We start from the raw sequence: 20,454 nt of genomic DNA, 5'->3' as shown, positions 1-20,454 counted from the left end.
TTCTTAAAAAGGGAATATGGACCTCTTCTTCCAGATGATGATTTCTATGGAGACTTTAGAGAATTGTTAAACTGTTTAAAGGCTCCTGTATGATTACAGGTGAAGAGGAGGAGGAAAAGCAGTGCCACAGCATACACCAACTCCTCAGGAGTTTTCAAGACTGCTGAAACACTAGGCACTGCAGCAGAGGAGCACATCCATCCCTGAAGCTCAGCAGCACTTCCCACCTCATCTGTACTCTGCACACTTTGATACCATAGCCTTCAACTCGTGTCACTCCTTGCTGAGAGTATCCTGACAAACACCAGGAGTCAGCATCCCCTTAAACTGCAAGAGGCCTGCAAGTCCTCCCTGAGGGACTCCACCACGCATCAGCCAAAGAATAAACCCCAAGACATTTACACAAAGGTTCAACATTCAGGTGTGCTACTGTATGTCTGGCTGACCCTGTCTGGGGCTTGCTCCTTCTTCCCCTACTCAAGAACAGGAGCTAAGCTAAGCCTTCCCACAAAAGCACAGTCTCAATCTCAGTTGCCTTTGAAGACTATGACATGAAGTGCTTACAGTGTACCCACATGAACTCAAATCCAACTGCTGATTAAAACCTAAGCCATCAGTATCTTGTGTGAAATGCCAGCATCCTACAGACACACAAGAAATATGGACCAGCTCTGAAGAGGAAGGAAGTCTGGAAGAGATGAAGAGGATATGCCAAAATACCCAGGCACAAAATGGAATGAAAAATTCAAGAACACAACAGCCTGGGGCAGGCAAAGGAAGAAGGATGCTCTGATATCTTAAGAAACTAATAGTAACACTACCCACCCCTGCAAAAATCAAATCACTCAAGCCAGTAAAAATACTCAGCTTCTATTGCAAAAGAAACAAAAATCCAAACCACAGTATTATGAAGTAGAAGTGCTAAGAAACATGACAAATCAGAGAGAAACTGCAAAATCAAAAGTTCTGAGAGCCAGAAAGAGGAAATAGTCCAGAGTCAAAAGTCAGAGGCACTTATCCAGAGAAGATGGGTGGTTTTCTCCATTAAGAATCAAATTTAAACCAAGAGATTTCAAACTACCCAGATCAGTCATCCCTTAAATGGACTCCTTATGGACCTGTTCTCACTCTCATGCATCTCTATGTGGTTATATACACCTATAGATACATCAAACGAGTAGATGAAAAGAAACTGCTTATATACAGAGCAGTTAACACTACTGCATCTTCTGAATAAATGTTAACAGTCAAAAAACTTCAGTATTTCTCTAAAGAACACAAAACAGAGGCTACAGAACATAGCCACTTTTGTGATTCTCTGGTTACCAAAGAGAAGATGGTAAAAAACTGAAGAAAATGTCACTGATCCGAAAATGATGCATACTTAAAAAATAGGTAACGCTTCCCAGATGGTGATCCTGATTTAACAACCTGTCTACCTTCAACAGAACATTGGATAAAAACCATTTTTTCCAATTTAAGACAATAATTGAGCATGGATAGAATTTAAACTTTATGCTGACACAGTATGGTTTCAGAATTTCTTTCTCTGAGTCGTAGGTTAAAATGAAAAGGTGCAACCAAAGGTATGTATTCTATTACCATCTTCATAAGCTGTTAAAACAGGTGAGGGAGTGTTCTTCATCTCCTCTGTGACTCATCCCTGCTAACTCCCTCCAGGGGACAATAGCCACTAAAGGGCCATCAAGGTCTCCCATAAGCCCTGTGACTCACAGAATTACTTCATCCCACTGTGAGGTGCCCCACCCAGGGGGAGGACCCAAACATTCCTTCCTTTATATAATCTGAGGCTTGGAACACCAGGAGAGCACCACCACTGGATTCCCAGAGGACAAGAGCTCAATAAGCACCACTGGACCTCCAGAGAAGGACTGGATCTTTCCACAGGATCATTGCTCTGACAAAACCACATCCATCACTCCCACAGGACTGCAGCCACCATTTAATCAGACTGCTGCCACCACCCTGACCAACAGGGTGTCAGGCTGTATCCTGACTCTCAGTTTATATCAGAGTTTCTGTATTACTGCCTTTATTTTAATTTTCCTATTGAACTGTACTTCTGACTTGGAATCTCCTGCTGGTTTGCTTTCAAACTAGTACACTGTGAGATGTCTTAATTTCAAATTTCATTGTTTTTCTTAATGGAAGCATACTCTTTATTATGTCTTTACACTAATAAAAATCTAAAGATTAAAAATAAAAGGTACACACCTGTTCTTCTTCTGTAAAAGGTACAAGTGCCAGTGGTGGCAGGGGCTCCTCTTGTAAAATAGGCAAAAATTCCTTATCCAGAAGGTCTGAAGGTATCTGTAAGAAAGAAAGAGAGCATTCTACTACATGCAAGTATTTCTACTTCAGGGATGATGGCACACACACTGATTCACAATTTTTATTCTTCCAACTCTGTCTCCATTTACGCAGTACTTCCAGTAACTCTTACTGGGGGTGAGTATAACTCTGCTGCAAATTTACAACCCTCAGAAAAAAAGTTCTTACAAACAAGGCACCCAAAGCATCACCCACCCACAAGACCACAGACATCAGAACTCAAACTTCCACACCACTGCAGCTGAAATCTGAATCAAGTGACATTTCATCTACTGCTTTTAACTTCAATACATTTTTATAGCCAGATTTTTAATTAACAAAACTGCCACCTACAGCACAGAGGTTGCATTTAATTTGAAATAAGCAACTCAAATTTATAACCAATGAGGAAAGTAAAAAAAAAAAAAAAACCACCAAAAAAATTCAAACAAGACTAAACCCAAACCAACCAAAAAAACATACAAAAAAGCCAAGTACAATGAACTATATGTATAGATTAACTAGAGAACACTAATGACTTAAATCAAAATACATGTTAACATTAATTTTGAATCAGAAGCTCCATCAATAGTTGTAACCTTGAGAATGTGGACAAGAACCACCAATTACATACAGCAACTGAGCTCCAATTATGCCAATGGACAACTGCCCCAAAAATATTTAGTTCATAACACTAAAGACTTTTTTTTTCTTTTAGATATGTGCCAGCAGAAGTCTTCCTGCTTTCAGTCAGTCTCTCTTTTAATTAGAAATTCAACAGCTTAAAAACATTTCTGACATCCACTAGCTGACCTGAACCACTGTCAGGAGTCCTTTCAGTCTTCATACCTAGAATCACTCAACACCCTGGAAACATGTGCATAGCAAAAGAAAGACATACTCTAATCATAATGCCCTTCTGGCAAACACATAAGATAATATTCTTTTGGACCATTCATAACAATCAGAGAACTTCCTGTATCACAGGATATTTGAGGGTTGTTTGAATCAGCCCCAGGAGCAGAGGTCTCAGCATCATCAGACATAACAAACACAAACTGCAAAAAACAGTGACTTCTGACTGGCTGACCTATTCAAGCATAACATCAAGATCTAAATCACAGTTTCCTGAAGTAGAACTGAACAATTCTGCATGTTAAAGCAAGGTTTTAAGCTATACCATACTTAACAGACTTAGAAAAATCCTTGACATTCAACGCCCTTAAATCCATTATTTAAGCAATGCAGGGCTCCCAGTGTTGTACAAGAATGTCAGCACAGCCAAGTCAGGAACTTGAAGCTGTGTGTGCACATCTCCATTCCAAGCTCAAAGCATAATCCTGACATCATTCCTTGCAGTCCCTCCCTCCCCCGAGGGTAAGCTCTCAGGGGCGTTCAGACCTCCAGGTCTGCTGTAACAATAAACAATAACAACTACTGCCACCACCTAAAGAAAAACCCAATGTTTACAACTGCAAAGTTTATTAATCATTTGCCTGAAAGATCTCTGAAATTTTTGTATCATCTTTTACATCACTGAGAATCTTTGTCTGAAGTGAAACCAGAAGGAGGTTCTTGATTTTCTATACTGCTCTTATGCATTACATGTCATAGTTTCTATGTCCTGATTCCCAGAGAAGGGAGCTACCTGAGGACTGCTTTCATTGGGCCGGTCACCTGCTAAAGTGAACTGATAAGATGGGATAGAGACCTCTTGCTTTTTTCAGATGATCTGCTCATATCATTTATTGCCTGACTTTGTAGCTGAATCAAATAACTATTATGCACTACATTAAATAAAATCCTACTGAGGCAAGCAAATCTGCACAGCTGCAAGGCGACTTTAACCCTCAGTCATCTGTGGCAGTGAGACTGAATATGGCAATCAGGTTTTTTTGTTCTCTGGGGTACAGGAAGTTACCCCTAAAATGGAAGAAAAGCAAAAAAAACCAAACAAACAAAAAACCTACACAAACAAAAATACAAACAAACAAAAACCCCAAAAACATAGTGAATCTGGTAAAAGTGCAATTAAACAAGTGCACACATAAAAATCCCCACAATCAGCCCTCTTCACTCTGGGATTGAAAGGGATATGTGATTTCTTTGTCCATAATCACAAAATACAAACTACTACTCCTAATCACAAGACTGTCATTAGGAATAGACACACAAGGGCACCTTCCTCTTCCTGCTCACCTTATTATCCTTTAGAAAAAGTGCCAACATTTCTTCTCTCCCATAGCGATAGTCTGCTAGCTTGTACTTGGGCAAGGCCGGAGACAGAGGAGGGGATGTCACACTCCCGCCACTAGACAGAGCTCGCAGCCTAAGAGGAAGCAGAAAAGCAATAAACATGAACTGAGAATATCCAAACCTGTGCTACCATCCTCTGCACCTTTACAGATTTGACACAAACAAAATAAATACAATACTGAAAGTAAAGACATTAACAGTTTAACTTCAAAACTCTCAGTGCTTCAATAGGAGGAGTGGAAGAACTTCCCTTGTTTCACCCACAGCCAGGAAAGCAAGAAATAAAAGAATTCCCATGAGCACATCAAGGAATTCAACTTGCCCCAGGAAAACTCTTATGCTGACTATACAGCAAGGCAGCTATACCCCCCTAAAGCCTTGCCCAAGCTATTCACACAGGCTGCACACAAATCAGTGGGACACCTTAATGACAACAGCTTCCCTTTGCCAAGAAAAATTCTTACCGTGCTAGAGAGTGCAGCAAATATTAAGCTAAGGAAAGAGTTAATTCAGATGTTTCATCAAGTTTAACAGAACAGCACAGTAAATTTTATAATGAAGTTTCTTCTTGTGTCTCTGGAATCCTTCCTTGCCATAAATCCCTTTTACACAAATTAAAGTTAACGGCTTTTATTTTTTGAGAGTGCATGTAACATCTAACTTAGGGTATCAATAAAAGAAAAAATAAAATAAAAAGATATGTACAAAATACAGTGACACTCTACCTCAGAGACACTTGAACCAGCAATCTAATAAATCTGCTTTATGGTAACAGATAAATATGCTAATACATTTGCTCTCATCCCACACAGGAAAGTTACTTGACTTCTTGCAGGTAGCACCTCACTGTTGTACATTATGCCCATTCTGCAGGTGAATTAGTCTCATTCTACACAGCCACTTCCTCAGCTACCCAAATCCTTGGTATTTTTAAGTTTGAGGAATGTTTTACAAAAGGATATGTGTGTAAAGAAACAAAACCCTGCTGATTTTCTTACATTCTCTTTGATGAGCAACTTAGACAAGTAGAACAGTAAAAGCTCTTCTCAGCAATCAAAAAATCCTTGGCAGGGAAGTAGCTCTAAATTAAAACAGTGATTCAGAGAATACCTTTCACCTAATTATTGAAACATGCTTCGATTTGTTTTATTGTCCTTTCTTTTCCTTTGAAGAAAAGAAAAAATGATTTGCAAGTCAAGAGCTGATGTTATTTCTTTAGTTTGGTGCCACCGCGTGGCAGTTCCTCTACATACCACTTCCAAACAAATTGTGCCTGCAGAAGAATTATTTAAAGGCTTTGATGGCTCAGTGCTTTGTTCAACACCAATCAGATAAAAACGTGACCAGAGTCTCACTGTTAAGTGATACAGCAGCTTATGTGACAGTCATGACTATACCACAACCCAAAAGAAAAATTATAAATCTTATGTTCTTTATGTAAAAATACACTAATTCACTGAAGTATACGTTTCCATACATAATCTAGTTTTTAAACTAACTGGAGACTCACTATGACAGTCCCCTCACTGTGACACAGCAATTAAGTTACTGTTGAAATATATATGCTTTTTTTAGAATTGTCTTTTTTAATATAACTTTGGCTTCCATCCATCAAGAATGTAATCATGTCTGTGTCTTACACTGAAGAACACTCCAGCACAAGATATCTGCCTGGTGGGTATATTTATAGATATTGATAAATTCGTGCTTTAACCTTCTTTCATTCTAACAAAATAGACTGAGCTCTCATTGTTTCACAGGCTGCAAATCATGTCTTACTTCTTCACTGAATCCTCTCCAATTTCTGTATATTGTGTATAGAAATGTGTCAGCAAAAGTGAATGTATTCAAGTAACAGTTGTATCACATGCTCTGCAGCAATTCTATTTCCTATAACCACTCTGCATTCCCATTCACACACTTGGACATCAAACACTCTTCAGAAACCACACCATTCACAATTCTTGCTTGTAACTGAACTCACCAATACTTTAACAAGAAATTGGAACAAATACTGAATAATCACACCTGTGCAATTGCTCTTTTACAAAAGCCAGGACAATGCACGTCAGACAAGCTGTAAAACTAACAGCTGACAAAATTAAATGACAGCATGGAGTGCCTTGAACCCAACAGCTCTCTTTTCCTGACACTTTTCAATACAAATGTGCAGGACACTGACAAAAAACCCACATTTTTCCCATATTCCATACAGGGATTAAGTTTTTTAAAACTGGAAAAAGAAAAAGCTTGCTTAGCTACAGATTCAAGTATAGTGAGGAGAGTTTAGGAATTTCCTTTTTAACATTCATCACACAGAAAGACTGAACAAGCACATCTTCAATTATTCTGTGCATACCTCTGAGATCATAAACATTATTCCTCCTTCAAGTGCTTGGCAGCAAGGTAAATATTATGCATTAACATAACAAAAAGCCCAACTCAATTCCTACCCAATGCCAATTCACAAAATGAAGACTAATTTTATAACATTGCTTTAGATCACAGGCCAGGGACTGAGGCAAAACAGGACAAAATAAAGATAGTATATCCCATTCAGTCTCATAATCAATTCTGCTCCAAAGGAAAAAAAAAATCCTTTTAAACAAGTTCTGGAGTCTGACAAAATAGACAAAACTTACCATTCAGGCCCAAAGTTAAGTGTCTGAGTTTCTGCTGCCATTTTTTCCTGTTCTATTCCTCTTTTTTAAAAAGTGTGAACCTGAAAAATAAAGATATTTATTATGAAAACAGCTGGATTGGTACAGCCCTTCACAGATTAATTCAAAATACAAAAGCACACCTGGTCATGCAAAGAAGTGAAAAAACTGACTACAGTGAATTTTTTTTTAAGGAATCCATTTCAGCTTTCCAACACAGATTGATTTAGTAATATAGGAGCAACTGCATCAAGATTTCTTCCCTAAATCCCTCTTTTAACAGCTCAAACAGGACACTGGATTAGGGTGTCTGAGGAAACAATTTGTACAAACACAGAGAACTTGATGCATAATCCTCTTCTCCAAGAACAGTAATGCTTAATTAACAGAATTGCTGCTTCCTGACAATTACAAGAGGATAAAAACCCCACTAGAATTACAGCAAGACAGATTTGCCAGCTGAGTGGCAGAGTATTCAAGAATTTTCCACTGCTCATTCTTGAAAAATAAGCCTTCTAAAGATTGAGTACATCCAATGCTACCAAATACTCCAATATTCTGCAGGCAAATGACAGTATTTCTTTCATTCTTGCTTTTATTAGGCAAAAGAAATGCATAAGTTCAGACTCCAGCTGATTTCATTACTATTAGCCAAGGTAACTCCTGCAGACACCAGGAAGGCTCAAGTCAAGCTCCTACATATCCAGAGTGTATGGATGAGAGCAGCTGAAGCCATAGAGGAGGGAAAGAACAAGCCTAAGGTAAGGTAACTTTTCCCTAACAGAACCAAGTCCAGCCCAGGCAGTTCTGGAGAAGTGCCCTTTCATGCAATAAATACAGCTCCTCTTTCCTTCCAGCAGCAGCCAAATCCAAATCTGCAGAGGAAGATAGGTTGTTTTTTTAAAAACCAAACACACTGTAGGTAAAGCCCAAGAAAAAAAAAGAATTTGAAGCATCATCTTCAGACACTGGTTGATTAGAATTCAAGAACCCATAGCACCAGGGAGGGAATTTTGCTGTATCAGAACCACATCCCTTAGCAGATCCAGGGACTAAATAAGGAACTTCATGAGTTTGTCCATACTTTGCATGAAAGGGTGATGAAAAACAAAATCCAGGGAGATAGAGGTGGAAAGGGCATTACTGAAAAAAAAAGCCAGACAAAACTAAACAAAGGAAGCTTTTTTCCCTTCTATTTATTCCACAGAAGTAATGATATTAAAGAAAATAAATCAAGACTCTCAAAGTGAGAAAACGACAAAGCATGCTAAAATGAAATATGCTAAAATTGCTTGAGCAGATTTCACCCAAATACTCTGGGCATAAGATTACAAATGCTTATAAACTCCCTGCAGTCTAAACCCACCAACTAATGTTTGGCTTATGTATTTTAACAACATGCTGTATCTTCTTTATCCCATACACAAAGTAAATTATATACAAATCTTAATGGTTTTATTTTCACAATAATTCTAGACAATTAAATGGAATTACTCTTACTACCTGCACCAAAAGCTAATACAAAAATACCCAGATATTCTCACAGGCCTAGTCTGAGATGATTTTGGTCTGATCTGAGTTGCCTTTTTGAAGAGCTTACAGCTCATGAGAACATTCAAGCTATATCCATTCACCATCCTGCATATCAGAATATAGGGTGAGATACCCAAAGACAATATGCAACAGCCACAAGAGAAAATACTGTGGGGCAATTCAAGTAAAGCCTCATGCACACTTGGGCAGAAAGAAGCCTCTAACACAATTCCTAGCAGCCTTCATTGGATGGCTGTCCCTCCATTCCTGCAATGCCTGTAACCCTTCTGCTGGGGCTGGCGAGTTTCAGATCAATCCATGTGCATCACCAGGGAACCTGGGATCTTTAACTCCTAACATCAAAGCTAGTCTAGTATCAGTAATGCCAAAAAGGCTGGCACTCAGGCTTAAACAACAAAAACATCAGATACAAGGACAAAGCACTAAAACCCAGTTAGGACCAAGCTGTTCACTGGTTCTGGACCCACTTGGCCCCACTGTTCAGCCTCTGCATTATCTTCCCAAAATATTGAGGATGCTGTCATGTTTCTCTACTAGACTTCTAATGCTAGTCTCATCCCAGTGAGCTGCTGAATGGCTTTCCCTTTCCCTCATTTTGGCCACCACACTTTGTTTTGTGAACTCTTCCTCTTCTGTACTGCACTCAGCTAAGTTACTCCATCCCTAACAGTTCTGACTGTATGAATTGTGAACTGAAAACAAGACAACTGTAAGTGAATGAAATTGTACTGAACACATCCCCTCTGAAACAGAATAAACCAGACATGCATGTGATCTGAACAGATGTGACAGGTGAAATGAACAGGCAACATTACCCAGAAATAAAACACACATTAAAAAGAAATTACAGGCAAGTCTGGGAGAAAAATATTGGACAAGAGACACCCTGGAAATGGGCAATGATTTGGGAGAGGGAAGGCAAAGAACAGGGAAAAGGCTCAGGAAAGCTAAGACAGCAAGTGCACCACAGGAAAACACTAAAGCCACATGAGAGCAGATAAAACAAAGGGAGTGGAAACCCTGTGCTGCTTCTGCTGGCTCTCAAAGTGGCAGCCAAAAGGGGAGAGCATGGAGACCAAGCTGAGAGGAGCCTCTGCCAGTGACTGCACACCACACCTGGCTCGTGTGCAGGAGAAGCTGCACTAACTGGAAAGGCAAGTTGGAGTGGACAAGGCAGCACTCGCAGCACAGGAGGAGAAAGTCAGGGTGGAGCAAGAAAAAGGATGAGGAATTCAGAGACGGGAATGAATGATCAGGTCACAAACTTCACGCTTTTTGCTTAGCCAAAATGGTAAACTTATCACATCTTTATTATCTAGATCATTTTTCTGGGTCTTAAAATTCAGTATTAATAACAGAAAGGTTGATTTTGGTATTTATTAAAATGCTGCTCCCTTATTAATCAAGGATGGCAAATTACAAAAATAACATATACCTAATATTTCCTCCTTGATATAGTTTGATGAGGGAAAAGCCCCTTTCTGAAGAGCTAGTTTTGTGAGTTGAGGTTTTCTACAAATCAAAGGTTATTCATGCAGGAATCTCCACAGTACAGATTTTACATGGGCAGCCTCAAGCTGAAGCAAGAAACTGAGGCAGTATTTTGATAACAGTGGCAAGTTAATACCACTGCTTGGCCAAGGCAGCTACCTGGTGCTTCCCACCACTCCTCCAAAGTGGAACATTTTTCCAAAGTTTTCTTCAAATAAGGTCAATACTTGATCAGGGTGCCAGTGCAACCCTACAAACAGTTGGGGTTTTCCTGCATATTTTTAGGGCAAAATGGAATTGGGACCCTATTTTCCTGAGGTGACAGCCACAACCAGCCACCAACTTGCCATCAGCATGCAGGAGTGAAAAGAGAAATCACATCAACCCCACCAACAACCTGGAGGCTGGCAAGGGGAAAAACCCCTATTTTGTCAGCTGTTTAGTACTTTGAAAATCAGAAGTCCACCCTATGAACAGACACAAACTGTAATCTAATAACATGAAGCCTTTAAGTGGCTTTCACTCACAATTAACAGGTAATATTATACATGCAGAAGCTGCCATCAGCAACACTCATTTCACTGGCTTACTTTAGGAACAATGGCTATTTTACCAAGCTTAGTTTCTTAAATTATTTTTCAAGCTCACTATTTAGTACTTTACAAATGTATTAAAGCTCTCAAACATCTGCTACAGACACAAGCCAGAACTTGATTCTACTAGCTAGATTTATGTGTTAAAATGTGTAAGATGTTTCAGTTGAAGGTCAACAATTACTGTGGCACATTTTGCCCACAACCTCTGGTATCCTATGTAAAACATACAGCTAGCTAATAAATATCTAGCCAAAAAGCTGTTTTCAGAGATTTGAAATATCAAAACTACCACATTTTCCAGACTTTGCTCAAGCTCACATAATAAAATTAAGGTTCATTTATTACTGATGGGCACCTGCATTAAGACTTTCAGGCAATGTTGAATTCCTACATTTCCATTACAGAATTCCCTCAGCTAGTAGCACATGACTGCCTGTCTCACCAAGATGTTCTGGGTAGAGACTACCAAGAGAGAGGTTCTTGGCATTCTAAGTTAAGCCTAGGCTGCATTCAGGTCTGACAATCTAATCTTTTCTGCAGACAAAAAAAAAAAATTAAAAGATTTGGACTGTCATTGCAATTTATAGCTTTGGGACCACTGCATGCTTAGGTTTTTAATTAACTTTGGAAAGCTAAACCTTGAAAAATACATACCACTGATCCTTTCTATACACAGTTATTTTATTTTTAAATGGTCTACTCTTTGATCAGAGAAGTTTAAGAAGAAAAGTATCCTTTTCTTTCAAGATAGTTCTGTTGCTACTGAAGGTCTGAAAGAGTCTTTTAAACGTAGAAACTGGATGAAAATGTGAGAACCAAAGATCACAACAGAAATCCAACATGAGCAGTCTTAAGTGGAAGGAAATGGGTTGTCCTTAAATAAACGTGGAGAAGGAATTTAACAGTAGTGTTCCACCATTCAACAGCAACATTACATCAAGATGAGAAAACTTCACCTTCCACAAGCAAGAAAACATTCCACAGGCAGCTACTAGAGCTAGCTAATGTCAGTGCCAGTAACTGGGTTTTTAAAAAAATTAACAGGTTCACTAAAAAATTAATGCTGATTTTCTCTAAATTTTGAAATATTAAGGATGATCCACAACTGTATGAAAGCCATCTTTGAAGTACAATGGTAAACAGGATGACTCAGGTGGCTACACAACCTGTTTGATATTAATCACTGGCTAAAGCAGACAACACTGATTAAAGGACACTGACATAATTAAGGCCAGGCAACATAGATTTATGGAAGACATGCAATCAAAATATACTTTTGTAAAAACAGAAAAGTCATTGCTTGAGTAGATAAAGTAGATAAATTTTAACTTCTGTAGGACATTTCAATTCAGTAGAATGTTAAAAAGGACAAAATCCTTTAGAACCACACAAAAAATCTCAAATCATAACCTAAGTTTTCTTCTCTTCCAAAGAATCTACAACAACCCATCTCAGACAGAACAAAAGTCTCAAAATCACCTAAGAGGTAAGAAGCTATCTTCTACAGTCTGTAACATTGGCCACAAAACTTCTAAAACCTAAGGATGACAAACATGGATATGGTAAATAATGGAAATGACACATCATCAATAGTACCACCATGAATTATTCAATGACTCAGTCCAGTACAGCAGGTTGCACTGAATAAGGCAAAGTCAAGAGACTCACAAGCAGAAAACACAGGAGATATATAAGAAATGTAAGACTATTCTGGAAAAACACAGTCCTGCAACCATGCTGAGATGTATTACATTAAGAAGAGCTAACAAAAACCACTTAATCCGAGAAAACAAAAATGCAGAGTAAATATACACCAAATTTTACCACTGAAGTGATACTGTGCCCTTTCTGTTGTAAGGGGCAAAAGAGCTGATAAATCAGGTGTTCAAAAATTGATAGAATCTGACAGATGTGCCCTACAGTGAGAAGAAAAAACACCAACAACATACTAAAGCTCTATTTATTGAGCTTTGAGAAAAAATTAAGTATCTTAGTCTGTAAATGATCACTTCAGGTAAAAATATCAGAAGATCCAAGTTGATTCACTGAAGGAAAACATTTGGAGATAATCAACAAAGCTACCTTATTTTAGATCAATGTGAAAATAGTTCTACTAAGTATGTTCTAGTTTAAACAGAAAATTAATCAGAGAAAGAAAAAACCTATTAGTCACATTATACAAGATGCCAGACAAGTCACAGGAGTCCCTTCTGGCTTACCAAACTTGATTCCTGATAAAGACATGAATTTTCCAAGGTCTATCTACCCACACACCAGAAAGCTTTTCCTAAGGGAGCCATGTCCAAACCATCCACTTCTCCAGAAACTGTGCCTCTATTATTACACTTACATTTCTAGATCTCTTGAAGTCTTATAACCTCCCTGTCTCAAACCCTTGCCAAAGTATTTCAATCTCTTGGCAATTTCTGATCAGAAATTGTCCATGACTACCTCAAACAGCACTTTCAAAGTGGCACTCCCCTGCTCACTGCACAGGTGCACCTAAAGCTTTATGGAGCACCTCAGCTTGCAACATGTTGCACCCTAGTCAAGAAGGACAAATACAAGTAGCCCTTCAAGGACAGAACTGACACAAGAGACTAACAAGACCTACACACCTGATAACCAAATCAAAAAAGAATTGAGAACATTAAGTAACACAACTCAAGATGTTCTCCTCCTTTCCTACCTACTATTGTGAACTTGGTGGTTAGATGTAGGCTGGAGAGTTTCCACTTCTTGCTTCACCTGCACACAGCCCAAGGTGAACGCTTTTCCCACTTCCCCCACCAGAACACAGCGTGACCTCCACCTTCATTACCAGACTGCAGGCAAAGGCAGACACCAGCGATTAAAATCCAAGCAGAGTCAGGGAACCACACCCTTGGCCTTGCCACTGGCTGGAACACAAATGCTTCTCATTCCAAATCCTATCCCAAAATCCTGGCTAGAGCTCACTCTCCAGCTTAAAAACAAAGCAAGCAAAAATCACTTTCACATCTGTCTACCTTGTACATGGAAAACTTGCTGGTAGGTAACTATTCCACCTGTGCCTTTCCACAAGGCATGAGAGATCAAGATGCCAAGTCAGTCTAGCTGCTCCCCAGCAGGGCCAGCAGCCAGACTGTGAATGCAACCAAAACCCCAGTGCACCACCTCTCTCCCACTCACCATACACATTATGTACCCATAATGTTTTCAAAGTGGAGGAACACAGCTTCAGACTACGGTCACTGACAACAACCACTGAGTTAAGAGATCTGGGTTGCTGAGAGGTTCAGGGGTTCATTTTTAACATATCATTTAAATAACCAGCTTCTTTGGCCTTTGGATATTCTCTCCCTCCCCTCCCACCCTGTTCCTTAAGGTTTCCTGCTCTTGCAGTTCTGAGACATCCTAAACTTCAGGAAACAAACATTCAACAGTGAGTGTTTAATAAAATATTCTAACATAGAGAATCAGCATGTCTATCAGACTGCATACTACATATGAACTATGATACTTTTTAATAGCATATCCATTTTTGCAAAATTTGCCAAAAAATTCACTTAATTTGATCTAAGAATTATATCTTTGTAAATTGACTTGTCATGTTAGCCTGATCCTGGCCTTAGTACTCTTAAAACTTAGTGTTAGAGAAAATCACATATGCAGATGATTCAGCATTAACTAAGCCTACCATGAAAGCTTCCACTGGTTTTAATGGTGGTTGAATGGGGCATCTGATTTATTAAGTCAAGTTATGAAATGTTTTTCCATAAAAACCTTGCCATATGCTATTCCATGATCAGCCTCACTCACTTTCTGTCACACACAGTCTAACACTGACGTCAGCCCTGCTTTGTGCAGGAGGCTGGAGCAGACAACCACCAAAGGCTCTTCCAACTAAATCATCCTCAGATTCTAACACACATGGCTCCAAAAATCACTTTATAAATCCATTATTTGCCAGCCAAACCAACTCCTTCCACATGACATTCTGACTCTAAGACTGAATGCACATAAATTCAGCTATTCAGCTATCTATCATCACAAATTTCATCACAAAGCCAAAGTCATCTCTGCAGTGTCCAGAGTGTATCTCCTCCTTGTTTCTTCCAGTCTGAATGGACACCCCACCACACATGGATCCCATCTGCTTTCACCCAAACTGACCAACCCATGGACATCTACACCCTCTGAGTCTCCCAGTCACACAGGCCAGTATCTTTACCATAAAATGCTACTAACAGAATGCAACATGCATGTATTGTCAGGAAGAGAAGGAACATAAAAGAAACTGTTTCATTGTAACCAGAACCTGAAACAGGTATTTGTCTACTGAATAAAAAGGACAAAATTTCAAGTAACAAAACACAAACTGTAGTGCATCATGCTTAGTTTCACTGGAATAGTAACTATTTAACGATACAAACATATCTCCCTAAACAGTTTTTGTAACTGTATATGGAAGCTTTATCTGTTCATAATGACAAACTACATATACAAGCAGACCTACTAAAGCCATCAAGTTATGCTCTTTATTTCCCTAAATTTTTTAAACATATGGCCAAAAAGAATTATGATAACGATCTGTTTTAATAACTGAGATGATCAAAAATTAGAAAGTGATCCAGAAAGCAGTCAACAACACAGTATTTTAAAACAATTCTCTAAATAGCCATCAAAAACTTTCACTGACCTACACACTCTACAACCTCTACACAGCTCATGGGATTCCTTCTGCTTTTCTCATAATCCTGAGGTCTACATATCCAGCTTCTATATATTACAAGCTTTAAGGATTACAGGAGAGGCTCACTCCTGAAAAAACACACTTTGATTTCATGCTTGGGAAAAACCTCAGATGCATCAAAACAATTCCATGCATCCTTCCCATTTAAAAAAGAAGAGAGGCAAAGAAAAATTTCAATGGCAGCCTAGCTTCCCATGCAGGCACCAAGCCATGTCTAGCGTGTCCAAATTCAAGGAATGCTTAATCACCTTTAGAGGAAATGGAATGAAAGCCCTCCCTCTGCTAAAAAAGAGAAGTGGACACATTTTGTAATCAACACACAGTGGCAATCTCAGCTCCTAACAAAGCAATGCAAAGACCTCAGCCTGCTACAATCTCCAGCTGCCATCTGAGCTAAACATAAAAAAAATAATGGTATTAAACATGCCCATGATGAACTGGTTATATATATCCACACACATATTGCCACCAACCACAAGAGGGCCAATACTGTACAGACCTTGTCACTTAAAGCACTTAATTCTTAGTTCCATCCATAACTTAGGCACACCTTGAGCAAACTTGCTACATTTTCTCACTTCTGGTGATTTTCAAGCCAGATCCCTTATGCAAACAAAAAAAATGTTCTGGTGTTGAGAGCAAGAGATACAAGGAGAGGCTAATCTGGGCAGGAAACCGACTTAGTTCTCAAAAGATCAAACCCCATCCCCCCTGCAGCATTTCACACACCTTGCCTTTCAAATGTCACTCTATTAATTAAAATAAATTGATGAGAAAACCACACAAAGCAAGAGTCCCTTTCAAGGCAAATGCTTCCTCAGTAAACAAAGAAAAATGTTTCTCCTCACCAAAGCATCCAATAGCTCTCTAGGAAGCTCTGTAGGGAAAAGGCTCCCTTGCTCTGCCCCATGGCTCTATCTAGAATCATGAATTATATATAGTTTATCTCCACTAATCTTTGAGCAGAAGCACTGAAGGGGCAAAAAATAAGAGAAAAAGAAGAATTAAGAAAAAATTGCTAGAAAATTGATTTTTTTTTTCTAAATCAGACTGAGAGAACTCAATACCATACTTTGAAGAGTCCTAGGGAAGAATTTTAAAGACCTCAATGAAAGAATAAGAACCATATATATGACAGTTACTCGAACTTGCAAGACCAGACAAAAGTAGGCAAAATGAGATTTCACATTCTTAGTAATTAAAAAAAAATAAATGAGCAGAGAGGCCAAAGGGGAAAGCACAGATCATAGTACCAGCTCATCTTCATCAGTTACTGTGAACCAGTGTTTTCCCTTTCAGGTTTACATAGAAAGATCTTTCAGCACAGAGATATACCAGCAAAGCCTTCAGCCACTCAGCTGTCCCAACAATTTGTTCCATGGGACTCTGACATCTAGGGTTGGTTTTATTTTAATGAAGTATCTATAGATCTTAAAAAAACTACTGATTTTTTTCTTACATTCAGGTATGAGGAACCCCAGTGACAGAACTTCATCCAGACATGAGAGATACAATGGTGCTTAGTCTGAATTCCTTAAAAAATCCCAAAACCTACTTTGCACTCCCTTTTTACAGTTTTTTTTCCTCAACTGAGGAGTAAAACAGGAAGGAAAAAACTAATGACAAAGCCCTCAACTGTCTATTTACAAGCATTTTTTTCACTTACATAATCACAGGGATCATAGTTTTAGTTTACTATATGTTTTAGAAACACAAGCAAAAATGCAAACAGGAGCACCTGAGGATATTTTACAATCCTCAAGGTCAACACCTGTAACAAAAGTAAGAGTCCAAGTTTTCACTGTGGTACCAAATTTTTTTAAGCACCCTGTGAAACAAATCATTGCTGCTCCAAAAACCACATTGCATTTTAGTTCTATGCTGATGGTTTAAAACACAGGCTCAAGAAACCATTCATAAAAAGGCCCCAAAATAAATACAGTGAGCAGGTGTCCCCAGGCACATTCCTGTATCCAGGGGCTGGGAGAGCCTGCGAAGCTCTTAACACCATTCAACCCCAGTATTTACACACAATATTGCCAGATACTGAAGCAGTTTATCAAAGTCTCAAAATAAAAGGTGACATCCAAGTTCCAGGGCTAAAATTCTGCCTTCACTTTAATCCAGCAGACTATTAGACAGAAACTTTATTTTTTTTTAATCACACATTCATTCAGAAATTAACACCAGGCACACAACCACTGATATCAACTGACTTGTACAACTACATGAACCTGGGGAGCAAAGCAGGTGCAGATGGGGCCATGGACACTCAACATTTCTGCTAGCACCTCCAGGATTAATTAGGTCACACATTTTTACACCGGCATCAACTAACTGCTCAAAGAATACCTATTCAAATGCATGGCAAGAGAATCAACACCTCATAGCAATAATGCTCTTATTATCCACTGCAGTCACCACCCAATAACAGAACTTAAAAATAGCAAAACGAAGCTTTTGTTGGTGACAACTGCAACCAATTTTGTTTACAAAGGTTTCCAATTATCACACTGTGTATCAACCAAATGCTCCATTCACAGAACAGCAAATTAATTTTTGTTTATTAAAGAGTTTCTTAAGAACAAAAGCAACCAGCAGAATCATAAGAAAAAAAATTCACACGTACTTTCCAGGAACTTGCCCAAGTCAGCTCCTGAAGCAAGAAAATAAAATGTGCAGCAAGAAGTTAGAGGAATATAATCAGAATTCAAAAGTCCTTTTCCCATCCACCCAAGCAAACAGATATTCAAGAATTACAGTAAAAGCAGCACACCACGAACGTTGAACTGAATGTTACTGGGGGAAACGTGGATTTTTATTCCAGGAGCACTACTTGGCAATACCTCCTTTTGGCCTACACCTTGTCCCAATTCAAAGTGCAATCAGAGAGAACTGAAAAAGCCGTAAGTACTCTGTTGACACTGAAACTACTTGTCTTGGATCAATACCAAACGTACACAATTGTGATCGATGTTTCTTCAGCCTGCCAAGGCTTCTCCAGTCAAACACTGCCGGTCACCGCTGCTCCCAGCACCCTGCTGCCTGCGCGGGGGAAGGCTCGGAGCTCCCTCCTTCCTCGGCCAGTGTAACCCGACAGGGCCGGGCGTGCTCGAAGCGGGGCTCACCGCGGCGCTGCCGCTGGGCTGGGAGGGGACGAGCGAGTTCACAAGGGTCAGTGCGAGGGGAGACGGCCCCGGAGGGCGCTGAGGAGCGGCGGGCGCCCCGCCGCCGCCTGACAAGTACCAAGGACCCGCACGGAGAGCTCAAGGCCCGCTCGCCCCAGCTCCAACGACCCCTGCAGAGGCCCATGGGGAGCGCAGGGGGGCCCTCCAGGCGCACCCCCCCACCCCCCTTGGGCGGCCTCGCCTCCCGGTTAGGCCGCGGGGCGCCTCGGTGCTGCGGCAGCCGAGGCGGACGGGAGCCGCCGGCAGGGCCGGTGGTCGGGCGGGGCGCGCGGCGGCGGGGGCGTGGTAGGGACGGCCGGGGCAGCGGCGGGGCCGGGCGGCGGCGGGACGGCGTTACCTGCGCTCCCGGGCGGAGAGTCCCTCACAGCCGCGGCGGCTCCTCAACCCAACAACACAAGATGGCGGGTGCGCCGCCACGCAGCGTCACGTGAGGGTGAGGCCACGCCCCCAGGCCCCGCCGCGGGACCCGGATGAAGCACCGGCGCTTCCCGCCCACCCTCCGTGTGACGTCACGCCGGAGAGGGGCGAGCTTCCAGCGCCCCCTGCCGGACGCGCGAGGCCCCCGCAGCGCCCCCCTCCACCCCTTCCCCTCACAGCCCTGAGGGGAGATTGGAAGGACATGACAGGGACGGAAGTCTCCGCGCCTCCTGCGCTGCCCGAACCCCTGGTAATCAAATCAGTGACTCAGTTCCCCTTGCACTCGGCACTGGTAAGGCCACACCTTGAGTCCTGTGTCCAGTTTTGGGCCTCTCAGTTCGGGAAGGATGTTAAGGGGCTGGAGCATGTCCAGAGAAGGGAACAGAGCTGGGGAAGGGTCACCAGTCAGACGAGGAGCAGCTGAAGGAGCTGGGAGCGGAGCTCAGCCTGAGGCTCAGGGGGTCCTTTCTACTCCCCACAACTCCCTGTGACAGGAGGATGCAGCCAGGGGCTTGGGATCTGCTCTCAGGGAACAAGGGATAAGAAAACATGGCCTTAAGCTGCAGCAGGTGAAGTTTAGGTTGGACACTAGGAAGAAATTCTTCACAAGAGGGGTGATTAGGCATTGGAAGGGGCTGTCAAGGGAGGTCATGGAGTCACTGTTTCAAGAGGTGTTCAAGGAACGCCTGGCCGTGCCCTGGTCTGGTTGACAAGTGGGGATCAGTCACAGGTTGGACTGGATGATCTCAGAGGTCTTTTTCAACCGGAATGATTCCGTGATTCTGCCTCCCTCCCGCCACTGTCTCAGACACACAGGCGGCCTCAGCAGCGCAGTGTGGCTCCAAGCCTTATCTGTTTCTTCTGTGTGGTTCCATGAGGAAATTCAGCTTTATCGGTGGCCACGAGAATCTCTGTGAGAAGCCACCGTGTGTGAGCACTCTCAGTGCCCAGGCACTGAACCTGCTCTCACCCGGACGTTTTGCCGTGGGAGTCACCCTGGGAGGCAGCAGCAGCTGCTGTTGCTGCTGACAGAAAAAGGGCATTAGATGATACATATTTTGACTCTTCTGATGGAAAAATCAGGAGCTCAAGGCAAACTTTCTTCAGCTAAAAATACCAGTTTATTTTTAGTCCCCAAACCCATATTAGTACATGAGGCAGAATAGCCCCATGTGGCTCCTTCAGCGTAAAAAACTATTCTTGGCTGTTACGCATTGCTGAAGGTA

General features: G+C 41.0%; 1 protein-coding gene across 11 annotated transcripts in view; it reads right to left on the bottom strand.

Moving 5' to 3' along the window:
* Positions 1-19,265, bottom strand: part of GIGYF2 (GRB10 interacting GYF protein 2) — a 74,435-nt gene extending 55,170 nt beyond the window's left edge. For 8 of the 11 annotated variants that reach the window (XM_077183783.1, XM_077183787.1, XM_077183790.1 and 5 more), the window contains exons 1-5: positions 19,149-19,258; positions 18,253-18,279; positions 7,230-7,309; positions 4,531-4,660; positions 2,236-2,331 (exon numbers count right to left, since the gene is read on the bottom strand). In XM_077183783.1, the coding sequence (XP_077039898.1) occupies positions 2,236-2,331; positions 4,531-4,660; positions 7,230-7,270 (267 nt within the window). In that variant the 5' untranslated portion in view covers positions 7,271-7,309; positions 18,253-18,279; positions 19,149-19,258. Of the gene's footprint in view, positions 1-2,235; positions 2,332-4,530; positions 4,661-7,229; positions 7,310-18,252; positions 18,280-18,583; positions 18,770-19,148 lie in introns of all 11 variants that reach the window. The other 3 variants (XM_077183784.1, XM_077183786.1, XM_077183785.1) reach the window with 3 other exon arrangements.
* Between the last annotated feature and the right edge of the window lie 1,189 nt (positions 19,266-20,454).

The sequence above is a fragment of the Agelaius phoeniceus genome, chromosome 10 (genome assembly GCF_051311805.1).
Source record: "Agelaius phoeniceus isolate bAgePho1 chromosome 10, bAgePho1.hap1, whole genome shotgun sequence".
NCBI lineage: Eukaryota > Metazoa > Chordata > Aves > Passeriformes > Icteridae > Agelaius > Agelaius phoeniceus.
This window is presented reverse-complemented; position numbering and strand designations above follow the sequence as displayed.